At 58.8% G+C, this 16,909-nt stretch overlaps 1 protein-coding gene across 7 annotated transcripts in view; it reads right to left on the reverse strand.

Moving 5' to 3' along the window:
- The window catches only part of RIMBP2 (RIMS binding protein 2), a 72,015-nt gene that overhangs the window by 16,699 nt on the left and 38,407 nt on the right, over positions 1-16,909 (reverse strand). For 4 of the 7 annotated variants that reach the window (XM_047093199.1, XM_047093202.1, XM_047093201.1 and 1 more), the window contains 4 exons: positions 14,013-14,474; positions 12,688-12,831; positions 7,615-7,773; positions 2,741-2,858 (listed from right to left, as the gene is read on the reverse strand). In XM_047093199.1, the coding sequence (XP_046949155.1) occupies positions 2,741-2,858; positions 7,615-7,773; positions 12,688-12,831; positions 14,013-14,474 (883 nt within the window). Of the gene's footprint in view, positions 1-2,740; positions 2,859-4,451; positions 5,139-7,614; positions 7,774-12,687; positions 12,832-14,012; positions 14,475-16,909 lie in introns of all 7 variants that reach the window. The other 3 variants (XM_047093195.1, XM_047093196.1, XM_047093197.1) reach the window with 1 other exon arrangement.

The raw sequence follows: 16,909 nt of genomic DNA on the forward strand, positions 1-16,909 counted from the left end.
AGCCCTGGTCTGACCTGGTGTGGGCACTCCTCCCCCTCTGTCCTGAGGCTATGACCCCGGGTCACCCTGGCGGGTTCAGGGGGGTCTCTTCAGGAGGGAGAAAGGGTCTGCACACCATGCGCCCGGACAGGCCTCCTGAGTCCAGCCGTGCCGTGCCAACAAGCATCGTCTTGTACGGGTGAGACCCGGCCCTCCCTGCCTGAGACCAGCAGCCTTCACCGGTAACGTCCGCGGTCATTTGTACAGGGGAAGAGGGAGTCGTGAGTTAAACATACTTCACGCGTTTCATTTTCTCCTCGCCGGGAAACCCGTGGAAAAGGCATCTCTGTTCTAAAGGGCCAAGCTTCATATATTCATTTTCAATTGTTCCTCTCTGCGCACAGAGAGAACGTGCTGCGTTTCCTCGTTCTGGGAGCTCGGCAGCCAGGACAGCCGAGGAAACGGGAAAACCTGGAGAGGCCACAGACTCCTAGAACGGGATCCTCGCCAGGAGAAGGGGCACCCTCCGGGTACGCGGGTAAATACAAACGCCAAACAGGAGAAAGCCAGAAGCCGGGCCCAGGGAAATCCACCCGTGGAGTCACCGATCCGTGTCCTGAGGCCCCCCTCACGCTGACTGTGAGATCGACACTACAGCTGTAGCTCCCCAACTCTTGTCTTTTTACATCAGGAGGGGCGCTGTTTCCTTCATTTTGGAAAACCCAGATAATACGAAAAGGTACAGTATTTTAATTCAATGGTGAGTGCATTGCTTCTTAAAAATGTACTGGGGAAACGTATGGTCTGTAGACTTAGGGTCCCCTGGAAAAGACCACAGATGCTTCTGGAGTAGAGCAGACCCCTAAAATAACAACTGATATTTGCACAAGAAAAATGGAAGAGGACCTGGGGGGAAAGTCTTCCGGCGCGTCACTGACCACTAGCTCCCGAGGGTCACTGGCAGCTTCTGAGTGCACGACACTTCTGTCCTTTGAGAATATACTAGGCGTTTCTGTGTGTGTGTGAACGTACCACGTGCATGACACCAATCGTGCTTTTACGTGGTTTCTTGCATTGCTACACGGTAAGAAGTCAGGTACAATTAAAGCAATAAATCACAAATTTATGCAGCGCTTTTTTGAGTTACGTTATCAAGAGCTTTTGTCGTTAAAACGTTAGCGTTACTCTTTCCGTGAACGTTACTAGCGTCTTACTGAGATCAAGACACGCGTGCAGCCCTTTCAATCCTTCACCGTAAGACACAGCCACTCAAAGGCCCATCCCGGGGAGAGCGTCCGCTGGCCCGACTCGGACGCGCTGATGTTTCCCCTGTGCGCCCCCCCGGCAGTCCACGGCCACGGGCAGACGTTCCCTCCCTGTCCCAGGGGACCGGGGCCAGAGGACACCCCACCCCAGCACCCACAACACGAACGCTCCCACCCCGGGAACGGCAGCGGCTCCGTGACAAGCCTCGCCGTGCTCTCCACGCATCCAGTCACAGCCCGGTGAAGACCCGGACACCCAGAACCGCAGAGAAGAGCCAAGTCTGGGCGTGCGTCTGGCCCAGGCCTGCCTCGTTTCCACAGACGGCCCGTCAGTCCCCCACAAGCCGCTCACACGCCAGGAGAACCCCGCTGGGCTCGGAAACGGATACGGGGGATGACGCGCAGATCACGGGAGAGACCAGCGTCTTCCAAGTCAGACTGCGCATCCGCTTATTTTCCAGTTAACGGAAAAGACCCTATCCCGTGAAATTGTTGCCGATAAATAAAAACATCACGTTTTTTTCCCTGCTGTCTGGACTTTACAAGGAAGAGAAGTCCAGAAGGAGGACGACACTTAGAGGATCTGTTTTGTGTTATCACGTCTGTCTGTCTTTCCAGCTGCTGTGACAGAAAGGACAGTCTAGTAAATGTCAGCGGTTTGGCTGCGATTAGAGCCGTGTGTGCGGGCGTCTAGAGGCCCCTAACTTGTCTCCTGGAGTCCTGAATTGCCAGGCCAAGGGGTCTCATTCTCTTCTACCCGTCCCCAGTCCCGCCTGCTTTGTTTCCCACGTGTGCGTGCATTTTCACGAAAGGCTGGTTTATTTGGGCTGATGACCCTGGCGGACATCTTCCCATCCGACCGCCCACCACGTCCCCCTGGCCCAGTGGGTCGGTCACAGGGACGAAAATGACGGATGTCGGCAAGACTGGCTCAATCCCAAAAAGGAATGGAAAGAACGGACACGGGGTGCCAGACGGGGACTCGCGAGCAGGGAGGTGACGGGATGGGGGAGGGCGGCACATGCTCCGAGGACACATTTGGGCCTCCTGGCGTTTCTGTCACTTTGGGTCCCGGCTGCCAAAGCGTGTTGTGCATGCGGACAACTCTCCGTCACTCGGGGCTTATCTCTGTGTTTGGAGACTGGCCGCCATCCCTGCTCCCGTGCCGCTCTGACCACGCGCATGTCCCGGGAGCACGAGCAGGGACGTGGGAGGCAGCGCACTGCGATCTCTCCGGGGCTCATGCCGTCCGGCCGCTCCGGGAAAACATAAATAAAGATCGGCAGGGAGAAGACAGACCTAAGAAGCCAATATGGTACTTGGTTTTATCTACCCTGTGCTTTCTGCCTTCTTTTTGCGGTAAGCAATGGAGAGTTTTCTGCGTGTGGTTGAAATGCTATTTCTCGTAAGTTTTTAAACGTGTTTAGATCAAGGACTAAGCAGCCATGTGCTCTGTGCTCGGAAGAAAGAGAAAGGTGTCAACCAGGCCCACTAACCGATGGATGGGACCATCACTGGCCGCGACCTCTGAGGGCCAGCACTGCCGTGGGGGAACCTCCGGCCCGCGTGATCCGCCCTGTCGGCCCGTCCTGCAGACACCGGGTTTCCTAAAATCTAAAGACAAAACAACGGAGTCATAAGTCTTGCCAGCCTTGGGGGACACAAGAACTAAGTCAGCCAAATCAAGTCAACTTAGAAGCGGAAGCTCTAAAGGCAACTAAACTTAGCTTTTAACTGAAAGGTTAGCTGAATAACCTGGAAGAGAAACAGGTTGCTCACCCCAGGCGCCCCGTCTTCCAGACCAGAGTCCCTTTGCGACACACTCACGGGGGTGGGGGCAAGAGGGGACTCCTCGGGAGGCACCGTTTCCTGCGGCTACTGCTGCGGAAGCCGGAATCTTGGAACCAAAGCGAGAGGGGCTGACACAGGCACCTCATGCCTCTGGCCACTCTGACCACCCACGACCCTTGCCTGGTCCCAGAACCGCCCACCGCCGGCAGCGATCACGGAGGCGGGGAGATGACTGCATTTCCAAACATCCCGCCTGGACCGCACTGTACGTGAGGTTACCAAAAACTCAAAGACAGAAGTTTCTGCGCATTATCGGCTGTGAAACTCACGGCAACGTCCTGGCCCTAATCCGAAGGCGCCAATCAATTTGCAGGGCTGACTCGGATGGTTCTCCTTTATGGACGGGTTCACTCCTAATTTGCACTAAAGGTCAGAATCGTACGAGAGAGTCACAGCGAAACCTCCAGCTCACTGGGAAGTAATTTGAGTCAGGAAGTTCTCAGGGACACGGGGCAGGAACGGTGGTGAGGGAGTCCCAGGAATTAGGCGGCTTGTGACAAGCAGGGGCAGGTAGTGGGGGGGCTGCAGGTGGCAGGTGACTCAGCGGGGTACGGATCGGCGCCCTCTGGTGGACACACCGCGACTGCACGGGCTCAGACCGGAGGCCTGGCGCCCGGCCGCGTCTCGCCCTTGTTTTCATGGAAAAGTTCAGCGTGACAGGAGCAGATGTGCTGAAAAGAGGGCACAATATAGACATGAACGAAGCCTTGAATGAGCCCCTACTCTCCACAGCCCGCTTGCAAGCCTGGAACACAAGGCAGGGGGTGCGTCTACAGCAGATGATGGAAAACCCATTCTGAAAACTGGACACAGGCAAGAAAGGGGAAGGAAACAAAACAAAAACAAAACCACTTTGGAAACAATATATAGAGATGGATCTCTTCGATAACTGCTCTTTTTTTTTCCCCCAGTTATGGATAAAGACCAAAACACAACACCAAGCAAACACCAAAAGCATCAGTAAGGACCGCCGGTGGTGGTCACCAACAGGTCCCTGGGGTTCGTTTTGGGAAAAAAAAAAAAAAAAGTGTTGCCAAACTTTTGGATAATCACAGTTCAGCTAACCCTTAATTAAAATTTAGATTCAGTTGCCCTTGAATTAAAGCAGCCATAATCATCGCTGATTCTGGGGGGTGGGGGTGGGGGAGGGGGTCAGTATTCGACAGCAAAGTAAAGGGATCGTCAGCGTGGGCAAAGATCAGGAAGCGATGGGACGGAAATCAAAATGCATGGAAACCAAAGCCAGCCAGCACAGGGGCTCCCCAGGGATGGCTACCAAAATAAATCGACCGGGGGAGAGAATGGAAATGGATTGGCCTGGCAAGCGGACGTGAGCAGGAAGCGTACTTCACACACCAAGGGGCCTTCTGCGGGCCCGGGACGCGGCTGTGCCTGGCGGCCAGTGGCCCTACTGTCGGCCACTTTTACGCTTTTCTTGCAGACATCCCGCGAGCCTTGGTGAGCCAGGGGCTCCTCCCAGCCAGACCTCCTGGGGGTGGCTCTCTCTGGGCTCGGGGGGGCGCCATCGCTCCTGAGGGCGTCACCGGGGACCGCTTGCTCCCCAAAGTCCTCCTCGACGCTGCTCTGCCGGGTCAGCGTCCGTCGCCGGGCCAGCAGAGGCCTCAGGCTCCTCCTACAGCGACAGTGCCCGGGGCCCGGGCTGCACTTGGCCGCGTTCCGGAAGCTGAAGTGCAGCTCCTCCTCGTCGCTCCCACAGTCCAGGCCACTGTCCGGGCTCCTGCTGGCCGAGCGGCCGAACCGGCAGCCTCTGTCTTCCGGCACGAAGTCCTCGGCGTGGGGGCCGACCCCGGGGCCCCTGGGTTTAGCCGGGAGCCAGGACGCCGGGGGGGCCTCGTCCCCGCTGCGGGCGCGGGCCCTGGCCCCGGCGGAGTGCCCTAAGCCCTGCTTGTGCAATAACCACAGCTGCTCCCCGTCCTCGGCTACTTCGGGGATACTGAACAGCCCCTTACTGTGGTAGGTCTGCTGGGGGTGGTCGGGGCGCTCCGGGAAGACCCCTTCAGTGCGGCTACTCTGAAAGCACTCCTTAAAGGGTGGTGTGTTAACGCGGGGTGTGACCGAAGTGACATGGGGGAAGGAAAGAAAATAGACAGGATTAGTCTCAGACGCGGTGAGGGGCAAGCATGCGTGCACTCGGGGGCGAAAGGCATGCTCTGGCCCGGTTCTGGAAAGAGAACAGAAGGTTAACGGACGGTGCCTGGAGCGGGGCCGGCGGGAGGCGCGCTCCGAGTGGAGTGGAGGCCGCGAGTGTGGGGGGCGGTGGGCGAACAGCCGGAGGCCTGGGCGGGCCTGAACTCGGAAGTGGCAGTCGGTGCGGGGAGGCGGTCCCCACGGCGCCCCCCCTCCTCTACCCCCCTCCGCTGCAGCTAAACGCCTGTGGGACGGCGGGGCCTCGGCCCTTGGGCGCATCCTGGCTGGGGCAGTGCGGCTGCACAGCCCTGTTCCGCCAGTGTCTGCAGAGGACCTGGTGGGCCTGGCCGTCTGGATCCCGGCCCCTGGCGCGGGGAGCCGCGTTCCGCCCCCCCCCCCCCCCAGTCTCAGGCCCAGCCTGCCTGCACAGCGCCACCCAGGAAGCTGCCCCACGCCGGAGGTGACCTGGCCACTGCGAGCCCACAGGTCACACACATTTCTGTCCTCGGGGGCATCCTCGAGCCCATCCTCCACACCCACTGAGCCCACCCAGACAGCTCCTCCTTCCGGAGGCCCTCCCTGCCCCTGCAGGCAAGGCCTTTCCTCCGGGACGCCCACCTGGGGCTCTACAAGCTGGGGGCCCTGGCGCATTTCCCCGGCGCTGTGGCCGGAGCTCACTGCTTGCAGGGAGGGCCTGGGCAGCGCGCCCTTGCCCTGGACCCAACCTCTCCCCTTTGCTGACCTGACGCCAGAGTCCGTTTGGGAGGAGAAAGGGGTCTAACCGGGGCTTCCAAAGCGAGGCTGCCGTGGGGGAAGCTGGCCCAGCCACAGGGAACTGTGCCGAGGTGGGCAGCAGAGCCCAAGCGTGCCAGACTTGGTGGGACTTTCTAGAGAACTGCAAGTCCACACCAGCCCGTGAAATCTCCTGATTTAAAAACCCGTAAGAGTGCCGTGGGCACAACAAAGGAAGTGAGCCTGTGGCCGCCACAGGCCAGCTCTGCCCTCTGCCAGCTAGCTCCCAGGCACACAGGGGATGGGGGGGGGGCGGCACTGGGCCATCAGTTTCCTAGGAACTGGTCGCTCCCCAAGCCTCCCTCTGCTTCTCTACTAAACTCTTTGCAGAAAGTGCCATCCCAGGGGCTTTCTCCATCCAAAGGAGAAGTATCCTGGAAACACGGAGACAGGCTTCGCCCAGCCCGGCCACAGACACCTGCAGGCAGCTCTGGGGCCAAGCAGGGGGAGTCTGGGGGGAGTCAGGCGGAGCAGGGGGCAGCCTGGGGCCCGCCTCCCTCAAGGAAGGCTGCTGTGAGTCCGCTGGCCAGTGTTGCCTTGGGAGCTGGCAAGAGGCTCGGGGGGAGCCACCAGGACCGCCGGGAGCTGCGGCCATGCAGGATTTGCATGCGCATCTGCCATGTTCTTTGGTGACAGAGGATCTCCAAGGCTCTGCCGGGGGCCTTTGCTGGGAGAACATCTGAGTCTTGTCTATGCAGGCGGGCACTGAGCTGGCAGCCAGCACCGGACGTTGCCTTCTACCCACCACTCAAAATGCCTGGCTGCGTGTCCTAGAGGAGTTCGGTGGCGGGGTGTGCTATCCCCCAGCAGAACGTTCCTCTCCGTGGCCTTTTCCAGTTGCGAACCCCACAGGGGTCCCAGCAGCCGGGCGGCCCTTTATCTCCCCCGGGGTTGGGAACGGCCGCACTGCTGGCTCGGCCTGGCGCAGGGCCTGGTGCAGAGGCGGGCGGCTCATGCCCCGGGACGCGCTCAGGGTACGGGGACGCGCACGGGGACAGGCCTCCTACTGGGCTCTCCGGAGGCCTCAAGCTCACGTTCCGTGAAGGTGACCCCCATCCAGCCTGTCACTGGCGGCCGCACTGGAGGTGGGAGCCAAGGACGCGGGGCTCTGGGGGCGTCGGAGAAGGGGCCTGTGTGCGGAGCCCGTGTGGCCCCTGCTGCCCCGCCCTCCTCTGGCCGCCATGCCCCGTGGAGCATCGCGCTCCCCAGCTTCCTCCTTTCCCGGAAAATCTGCAAGACCTCCGCCGGCTCTGCTCATCCCCGGCCCTTGTCTGACTCAGGGCCCGGCTGCTGGCTCTGCGGTCAGCACTCAGGGCCGGGCCGGGCATCTTCCCTGTGCCGTTTTCCTATCCCACTCCATTCCCCGTACCGAGTCGTGCACCCCAGGGGTGAAACGCTCTGGAGCTCCTCCTCCCGGGCTTTTGGGGCGAGCCTGGGACAGGAGACCGGAGGAGTGCCTGAACATGGGCTCAGCACCAAGGAAGAAGCCGATCGAAACGGCAGGGCGTGGCCCCAGCGGAGGGACAGGGAAAGGGGGCCCCAGGCCGCGCGGAGGGAGCCGGTGCCCCGGGCCACTGACCTTGAGGGCGTTGTGGGATGTGCCGCCAGGCCGCCTCCTGCCCCCGTCCTCCAGCTGCGTCTCGGAGCAGAGCTCCTCCTCGTCCTCCTCCATGATGTCGGACAGGTCGGAGCCCCGGCTACTCTCCGTGTGGTACTCGTCTCCGTGGCAGCAGTGCGGCTGGGGGCCGAGAGCAGGGGACACCGTGGGGCCCCCGGAGTCGGGGCCCCCGGGCTGTGCTGCCACCCTTTCCCTGCCCTGCAGCCTTGGGAGCCCCCAACTCGTGCGTGCGCGTGCACGTGTGTGTGCATATGCGTGTGTGCGTGTGCACATGTGCGTGTGGCTCCCATCAGCAGTGACAAGGGCCTGCACGTGTCCATCCCATCGAGCGCAGGGAGCCAGGAGGGCAGGGAGACGGCCCGGGGCTGCCCGCTCGGAGCCCAGTGGGAACAGGCGCAGACCCCTGCCGGCTCAGGCGGCCGCAGGGCTAGGGCACACAGTGCGGGCAGGGCAGAGGGCGGTGGGAAGCGGGCGTGTACGCACCCTATAAAGGCACTGAAGGCTCTTACAAATATCACGTGGTCTAATACGCGCACCGTGGGGCGTCTGGAGAACAGCCCAGCCTGGGCAGGCAGTGGACTCCCCCGCCACGGGCTGTGTTCACCCTGCGCCCAGCTTGGGGGCCGCGTGAACGGTTTCACAGGAAAGCCTCCTTGCGGGTTTGGTAACATGCAAACGGAAACACAAAGAGCCCGGCCAGGAGCTCAGCTGTAGTTCAGCGCCACGTCCTCACTCACAGAGTGTCCGTCACCGACACCCCCAGCACTGACAGCAAAACAGACTGCAGCCCCCCGAAACTGAACGCCCTGACGAGCTCAGATTTACGAACGCGTTCTGCTTTCGCTAGATGGCGGTAAGAAAGGTTTCTTTATCTTCCTGGTGGGCGACAAGACAAATGCATTTCATCGCACCCTGCGACACACTTATTAAAAACACTCCAGCTTCCGATTACTACCCTAGATAAAAACATGCAAGCACTTCCAGCCACATTAAGCTCGTGGCCTAAGGTTTTGCCTGCATCGGCGGGGAGCAGTGGCCGGGAAGGTTCTCGGCCTGAGCCTCTGTCACCTCGGGGCTTGAGCTGTTCCAGCTGTCCTCCTTTCAGTCAGGCACCAAGGAGAAGACGTACAATGAATGGCTTTAAACACACAGAGACCAGGCTGCTTTTAAGGAGGTCTTCCCCCAGGTGTACAGAAAGTGCCCTCCTACACGAGAACGGTCTCATCGGATTCCAACCCCGTGATGAAGGAGTTAACTCGGGATGGAAGCAGGTGTCTACTGCTCGCCAGGGACATCGTTGGTGGGAATCCTATTCCTCTCTCGGTGCTGGGCACATGATGCCCGGTGAGATGTAGCAGGGAGTGACTTTTCTCCCAGTTAAGAGAAAAGTGTCTGCCCGATATATAAATCAATTAATCGCAAACATAAGCAAACTTATCGACAGGAATACTGTAATTGCAAGGGACTGTGATACTCCACTTACAACAATGGACAGATCATCTAGGCAGAAAATCAACGAAGAAACAATGGTCCTGGTGGCGCCCGGGTGGCTTGGTCGGTTAAGCGTCTGACTTAGGCTCACGTCATGATCGCATGGTTCATGGGTTCGAGCCCCACGTCGGGCTCTGTGCTGACAGCTCAGAGCCTGGAGCCTGCTTCGGATTCTGTACCCCTCTCTCTCTGCCCCTCCCCTAATTCCCACTCTGTCTCTCTCTCTATATCTCAAAAATAAACATTAAAAAAAAAAATTGCCCTGAATGATACACTGGACCAGACGTACTTGACAGATATATTCAGAACTTTTCATCCAAAAGCAGCAGAATACACGTTCTTTTTGAGTGCACATGGAACATTCTCCAAGATAGATCACACACTGGGCCACGAAACAGCCCTCAATAAATATAAAAGAACTGAAATCATACCACGCATGGTTTCGGATCACAATGCTATGAAACTTGAAATCAACCACACACAAAAAAATTTTGGAAAACCTCCAAATACATGGAGGTTAAGGAACATCCTACTAAAGAACGAATGGGTCAACCAGGAAACTGAAGAAATTAAAAAATATATGCAAGCAAATGAAAATGAAAACACGACAGTCCAAACCCTTTGGGATGCAGTGAAGGCAGTCCTAAGAGGAAAATACACTGCAATCCAGGCCTATCTCCAGAAGCAACAAAAATCCCAAATACAAAACCTAACCACACAACCACAGGAACTAGAGGCAGAACAGCAAAGAAATCCCAAGGCCATCAGCAGAAGAGAAATAATAAAGATTAGAGCAGAAATAACCAATACAGAATCCAAAACAACAACAACAACAACAAAAAAAAAAAAAAAAAAAAAAAAAACCCAGAACAGATCAATGAATCTAAGAGCTGGTTTTTTTGAAAGAATAAACAAAACTGATAAACCCCTAGCTAGACTTCTCAAAAAGAAAAGGGAGACACCCCAAATAGATAAAATCATGAATGAAAGGAGGAGAGATCACAACCAACACCACAGAAATACAGATGACTCTCAGAGAATACTATAAAAAAATTATATGCCAACAAACTGGGCAACCTGGAAGAAATGGACAAATTCCTAAGCACCCACAGACTTCCAAAACTCAAACGGGAAGAAACAGAAAATTTGAAGAGACCCATAACCAGCGAAGAAATTGAATCAGTTATCAACAATCTCCCAACACGTAAGAGCCCAGGACCAGATGGCTTCCCTGAGGAATTCTACCAGACATTTAAAGCAGAGTTAATACCTATCCTTCTCTCAAGGTGTTCCAAAAAGTAGAAATGGAAGGAAAACTTCCAGACTCATTCTACGAAGCCAGCATTACCTTGATTCCCAAACCAGACAGAGACCCCACCACACAGAAGGAGAACTACAGGCCAGTATCTCTGATGAATATGGATGTGAAAACTCTCAACAACATAAACAGTACATTAAAAGAATTATTCACCATGATCAAGTGGGATTCATCCCTGGGATGCAGGGCAGGTTCAATATTCGCACATCAATGTGATCTATCACATTAATAGAAGAAAGGATAAGAACCATATGGTCCCGTAGGCAGATGCAGAAAAAGCATTTGACAAAATACAGCATCCTTTCTTGACGAAAACCCTCAAGAAAGTCGGGATAGAAGGAATATACTTAAACACCATAGAAGCCATTTATGAAAAGCCCACAGCTGCTATCGTCGTCAACGGGGAACAACGGAGAGCTCTCCCCGAGATCAGGGACGCGACAGGGATGTCTCCTCTCGCCACTGTTGTTTAACATAGTGTTGGAAGTCCCAGCCTCAGCAATCAGGCAACAAAACGAAATCAAAGGCACCCAAATTGGCAAAGAAGAAGTCAAACTTTCACTTTTCCCAGACGACATGATACCCTAAGTGGAAAACTTGAAAGACTCCACCAAAAAGCTGCTTCCGCAAAGTCACGGGATATAAAATTAACGTACAGAGATCGGCTGCACCTCTATACACCAATAGTGAATCGGCAGAGAAATCAAGGAACTGGTCCCACTTACAACTGCACCACACGCAACGGAATACCACTCGACAATGAGAAAGAATGAAATCCTGCCATCTGCAACAACGTGGATGGAACTGGAAGGTATTATGCTGAGTGAAATAAGTCAGCCAGAGAAGGACAGATGTATGTTCTCACTGATACGTGAAATTTAAGAAACTTAACAGAGGACCATGTAGGAAGGGAAGGAAAAAAAATAGTTACAAACTGAAGGGGAGTCAAGCCGTAAGAGACTCTTAAATATAGAGAACAAACTGAGAGCTGATGGGAGGTTGGGGTGGGGGGAGACGGGAAAATGGGTGATGGGCATTAAGGAAGGCACTTGCTGGGATGAGCACTGGGTGTTGTATGTAAGTGACGCATCATGGGAATCTACTTCCGAAGCCAAGAGCACACTGTATACGCTGCATGTTAGCTAACTTGGCAATAAATTACATCAAAAAAAAAGAGAGAGAAAGTGTCTGAAAAGAAAGCCCCCTTCTTTTTTCTCCCTTCCTTCCTTCCTCCCTCCCTCCCTGGGGGGCTGCCACATGAGGGTGTGATTATCGGAGCCATGGCAGCCACTTTGGAACCACGAGAGGAAGGCCAAAAGCATCGAAGCCTGAGAAGCCAGAGCCCAGACGCACCTGGAAGGCTGAATCAACCTTCCTCCTGCGTGGGCTTCCTATTCCTGTATGGTGGGGTAATGAAGTATCTTCATCCCCTCTGTCATCGTTAGCTGGGTGTTCTGTTTCTCGTGTTAACATCGAGGCAAGCGGAATTCTTTTAACCTTGCAGACAAAGAACCCCGATGGCTGGAGACGCTGGGGAACTTGCCTGTGGAGCTACCGCCAGCCAGGCAGGGCCAGGATGTGACCTCAAGTGTGTGAGTCCAACACCGCCCCCGAGGCCGTGACACTGCCCTGCCCTGTGTGTGCCGTGGGTGGCGGATGACCTGCGGTGTCTTCACGCCCTGACACCCCCCCCCCCCGCCCACTGCAGGGCCTGACACCAATCAAGGACGCTTCCGTTAGAGCGCACACGTCCAGAAACTGCCGCCAAAACCCACACTGGATGCACCTGCTGCCCAAGAGGCTGGTCTGAATGTTTTGTGCCCTGGGGGCGGGATGCGGACCCTTGAATTTCTGGTCGCCCCCCCCCATGCCTGGCACATGGCAGATACACAACAAACATTTTTCCCATTTGTAAAAGTGAATAAATGGTAGGTTTTGCCCAACCTGACCAGGTGGTTATCTGTGGCTTTACCTGGCCCACAAAACCGCCCCCATGACCAGACGCCAGGACAGGGCAGTCGGGGAGTGTGGAAGCCTTCTGGAACCATCCCCAGGTGAGGTCACAACCGCACGGGCACCGTTACATCTAAAGCTCCCAAACCGATCGAGTGCCGTAACCGGGCCGGGTGCCTCCTCCTCCCCCAGGGACGGGGATGGCCCTGGCCCTGCAGAGGCCAGGGCACTGAGGCTAGGGGAGGCCGGCGGGGACCCCAGTCCACGCTTACCTGCTTGCCAAGCTCTGAGCCTCTCAGGAAGTCGTCCACCGAGGCGCCCCTCCTCTTGACGTCCGGGGAGCCGTAGCCGTCCTCCTCGTCTGAGTTTACATACAGACTGCCACCCCTCTCCAGGAAGATGCTCCTTTTCTCTAACTTGGAAGGACAAGGAAAGAAGCGGTCGGGAGGGCTGCAGAGGGGAAGGGGGCCTCCAGGCTCCCACGTCTCCTGGGCTCGGCCCTTCCTTGGCCCAGCCCCCTGTCCCCCTGGGGACCACCACAAGCAGGGGCCTGTGTCAAGCGGCCCAGCGCTGGCCCCTGGGCTTGGGCAGGTTTTCCGGTGTGCTGCCCCCCTCCCTTACCAGAACCACTTCCAGTCTTTGCTGGTAACCTACAGAAACCAACGGAGAGTTCTCTCTCCGTGTGTCCCATTTGCCTGGCTCTCTCGATCTGATTAACTAACGTTTTCTTGAAAAACGAGATTCAGACGTTTGCTTTCTCTCCATGCCTTCCGAAAAGCGAGCTGGCCAGGGAACCAGCAGCCCCAGTCTCTGGCTCCCGCCTGCTGTCGGGGACCCTCCCTGGGGGTCTTAGAGCTGCGGGATGTGCGGCTGCCGTCCAGGAGAGCAGAGGGGCACCTGTTCCCCTGCCAGGCCCTTCCTGCCCACAAAGCCTCGCCGAAAGCACCCGACATTCCGGGCCTGGGCTTCTGCTTTGTGAGACTCAGCACGGGGGCGGGGGGCCCCCTGGCCAGTGTGCGTATTCAGGACCGTTCTCGTCACAAGTCACAAATTAACGTTGAACTCTTTTTCTAAGTATTCCAGGCCCATACTGAATCAACTAGGAGATGTCACATAAAAGCCTGGATTTGTGGTGTTTCAGGCGACACTGAAGGCTGTCACTGAACCCCTCATCCCTCCTGGCTGTTCTGAATGTGCCTGTGTCTCTCAGCTCTGACCTTCAGGGTCTGCACCCTTCCGGAGGTGCCCTGACCTGGTCCCCAGCCCGGAGGCAGGCTGGCCAGCCCTGGGGACATCCCGGAAGTGGGGGCTCCCCAGCACTGGCACGGATCTCTCCACCCGGCAGCTCAGAGAGGGCGCCGTCAGGGGTCAGGCTCCTGGAGACTGTACAGGCTGGACAGGCAGAGTGGAGGGGGACACTGACCACCACGGTCCCCGTGCCAGAGCCCTGACCACAGGCCGCAGCAGACACGCTGGGCACCCCAGGAGACCGATGCACCCGAGGAAGGGATGGGGTTCTGTCCCTGGCAGGGAGGGGGGCATGGCTCCCAGCCGGGCCGAGGGACAGTGGGACCAGGGAGACGACACCCAGCCTTACCCGGCTGCTCTCGGCCACTCTCTGCGCGGCTTCCCGGGCCATGGCCTTGGCGACGGAGGTGGAGACCGGGGTGCCCTGCGGCTGCGGCAGGATCCGGCTGGGCGAGGGCGACCGCCGCCCCGGGCCCGAGCCCTGCATGCTGGGCGGCTCCAGCATGTGCCCGTGGGCGGGGGCCGGTGCCCGGCTCTGCTCCCAGGCCTCGTCCACCATGACGTGGGGACCCGGGTGTTCCTCTTTGGTATCAGGGGCTCCGGCACTTGCTAATGGCTTCGGTGTGGGAGCAGTTCTCGGGTGGGGGGTTGGAGGCACCAGGAGGTCGGGGGGAATGGCAGCGAAGGCAGAGTCCACGGACTCGCCCTGCGCAGAGAGGGTCCGCACGGTCACGGCCTTGGCTTCCAGGCTCCGCAGCCGCACCAGCTCCACGGCCGCGCTGTCCGCCACGGGGGAGATGACCTCGGCCACCTGTGCACAGAGAGTGCCGGTCACAGGCTGCCCGCGTCCCCCCAGCCTGTCCCCCTGCACCCTGACCAGCGCGAGACAGCCTCTCGTGCCCAGGGACTGGGGCCCATCTGTGCCCAGCTAGACGCACTGCCCGGCCTGGAGATCAAATGGGCCTTAGAGAGGGGACCAGGCAGGAGTCAGGCTCCTGGGCTGGGGGCTGGGGACTTCTACAAACCCTGCACCTGCCAGCTGTCGGAGGTTTCCAGGGCACAAACTAGGGCCACACTTTTTCCTTCCGCGTCGGCACCAATCAGATACGGATGCAGGGGCCCCAGAGGCATGAGAACGCTCAGTGTAAACCAGGAAAGCTGGGTTGGGGGAGGGGGCCAGGCAAAGGCCACAATGGACCTCCTGCTGCCCGAGAGGGAGGAGGCTCCTCTTATGCACATAGCCTGCCTGTGGGCTTCCCCACAGAAGTGGAGAAGGGGGTCCTGGAGAAGGAGGGGAAGGAAGGGAGCAGAGGAGGTCCTGAGGGAGGAGGAGGGACAGAGGGGAAGAGTGAGGAACAGAGGGGAGTCCTGGGGAGGAGGAGCAGAGAGGAGGAGGGAGTAAGGGGAGGAGCACAGGTGAGTCCTAGAGGAGGAGGGGAGCAGAGGGAGTCCTGGGGGAGGAGGGGAGCAGAGGGGAGTCCTGGGGGAGGAGGGGAGCAGAGGGGAGTCCTGGGGAGGAGGGGAGCAGAGGGGAGTCCTGGGGAGGAGGGCAGCAGAGGGGAGTCCTGGGGGAGGAGGGCAGCAGAGGGGGTCCTGAGGGAGGAGGAGAGTCCTGGGGGAGGAGGGGAGCAGAGGGGAGTCAGGGGGAGGAGGGGAGCAGAGGGGAGTCCTGGGGAGGAGGAGAGCAGAGGGGGTCCTGAGGGAGGAGGGGGGTCCTGGGGGAGGAGGGGAGTCCTGGGGGAGGAGGGGAGTCCTGGGGGAGGAGGGCAGCAGAGGGGGTCCTGAGGGAGGAGGAGAGTCCTGGGGGAGGAGGGGAGCAGAGGGGAGTCAGGGGGAGGAGGGGAGCAGAGGGGAGTCCTGGGGAGGAGGAGAGCAGAGGGGGTCCTGAGGGAGGAGGGGGGTCCTGGGGGAGGAGGGGAGTCCTGGGGGAGGAGGGGAGTCCTGGGGGAGGAGGGGAACAGAGAGGGTCCTGAGGGAGGAGGGGAGCAGAGGGGAGTCCTGGGGGAGGAGAGGAGCAGAGGGGAGTCCTGGGGGAAGAGGGGAGCAGAGGGGAGTCCTGGAGGAGGAGGGCAGCAGAGGGGGTCCTGAGGGAGGAGGAGAGTCCTTGGGGAGGAGGGGAGCAGAGAGGAGTCCGGGGGAGGAGGGGAGCAGAGGGGAGTCCTGGGGGAAGAGGGGAGCAGAGGGGAGTCCTGGAGGAGGAGGGCAGCAGAGGGGGTCCTGAGGGAGGAGGAGAGTCCTTGGGGAGGAGGGGAGCAGAGAGGAGTCCGGGGGAGGAGGGGAGCAGAGGGGAGTCCTGGGAGAGGAGGGGAGCAGAGGGGAGTCCAGGGGAGGAGGGGAACAGAGAGTAGTCCTGGGGAGGAGGGGAGCAGAGGGGAGTCCTGGGGGAGGAGGGGAGCAGAGGGGAGTCCTGGGGAGGCGGGGAGCAGAGGGGAGTCCTGGGGAGGAGGGAAGCAGAGGGGAGTCCTGGGGGAGGAGGGGAGCAGAGGGGAGTCCTGGAGGAGGAGGGGAGCAGAGGAGAGTCCTGGGGAGGAGGGGAGCAGAGGGGAGTCCTGGGGAGGAGGGGAGCAGAGGGGAGTCCTGGAGGAGGAGGGCAGCAGAGGGGGTCCTGAGGGAGGAGGAGAGTCCTTGGGGAGGAGGGGAGCAGAGGGGAGTCCTGGGGGAGGAGGGGAGCAGAGGGGAGTCCAGGGGAGGAGGGGAGCAGAGGGGAGTCCTGGGGAGGAGGGTGCAGGGGAGCATACCACCTGCAGGTGGCAGCGTTTAAGGACAAGGCAGGCCGAACTCAGAGAGGAGGCTGCACTTGCTAGGTCACCCTGGGTCGTCGGGGGAACAGCAGGATGGACGGAAGCTTCCCAAGCCTCCCCCAAGGCAGCCACGTCTGTGTCATGGGCCAGGACAGAGTTGGGCCTCGTGTGTTGAGGTGCAGCTGTCTTGCTCGGTGCTCCCAAGGAGGGCTCCCCTTGGCCGCTGGTACCACCTTGTGGAGTTTGTGAGCCCGTCGGCGGTGGGGAGGGGGGGTGCCGATTTTGCGGGGACGGAGAAGTGAGTTTTCAGCACTGAGGGGAGTTGCAAGAACCGCCCATGGCAGGGCAAACATTGTGGGAGGCGGGCAAAGAAGATTCTGGAAAGGGGGAAGGACAGGAGAGAAGGGGGCTGGCGGTGTTCTGCCGGGGGCCGTGGGCACCCCTCTGGGTGCTGTTTAGGAAGTGCTGGTGGTCCTGGGGGTGGAGGAGAGAGGAGAGAGGGAGG

This window comes from Lynx rufus, unplaced genomic scaffold (assembly GCF_022079265.1).
Source record: "Lynx rufus isolate CCGP_SWC_20201006 ecotype Redwood Valley unplaced genomic scaffold, mLynRuf1.p SCAF_33, whole genome shotgun sequence".
NCBI classification, from domain to species: domain Eukaryota; kingdom Metazoa; phylum Chordata; class Mammalia; order Carnivora; family Felidae; genus Lynx; species Lynx rufus.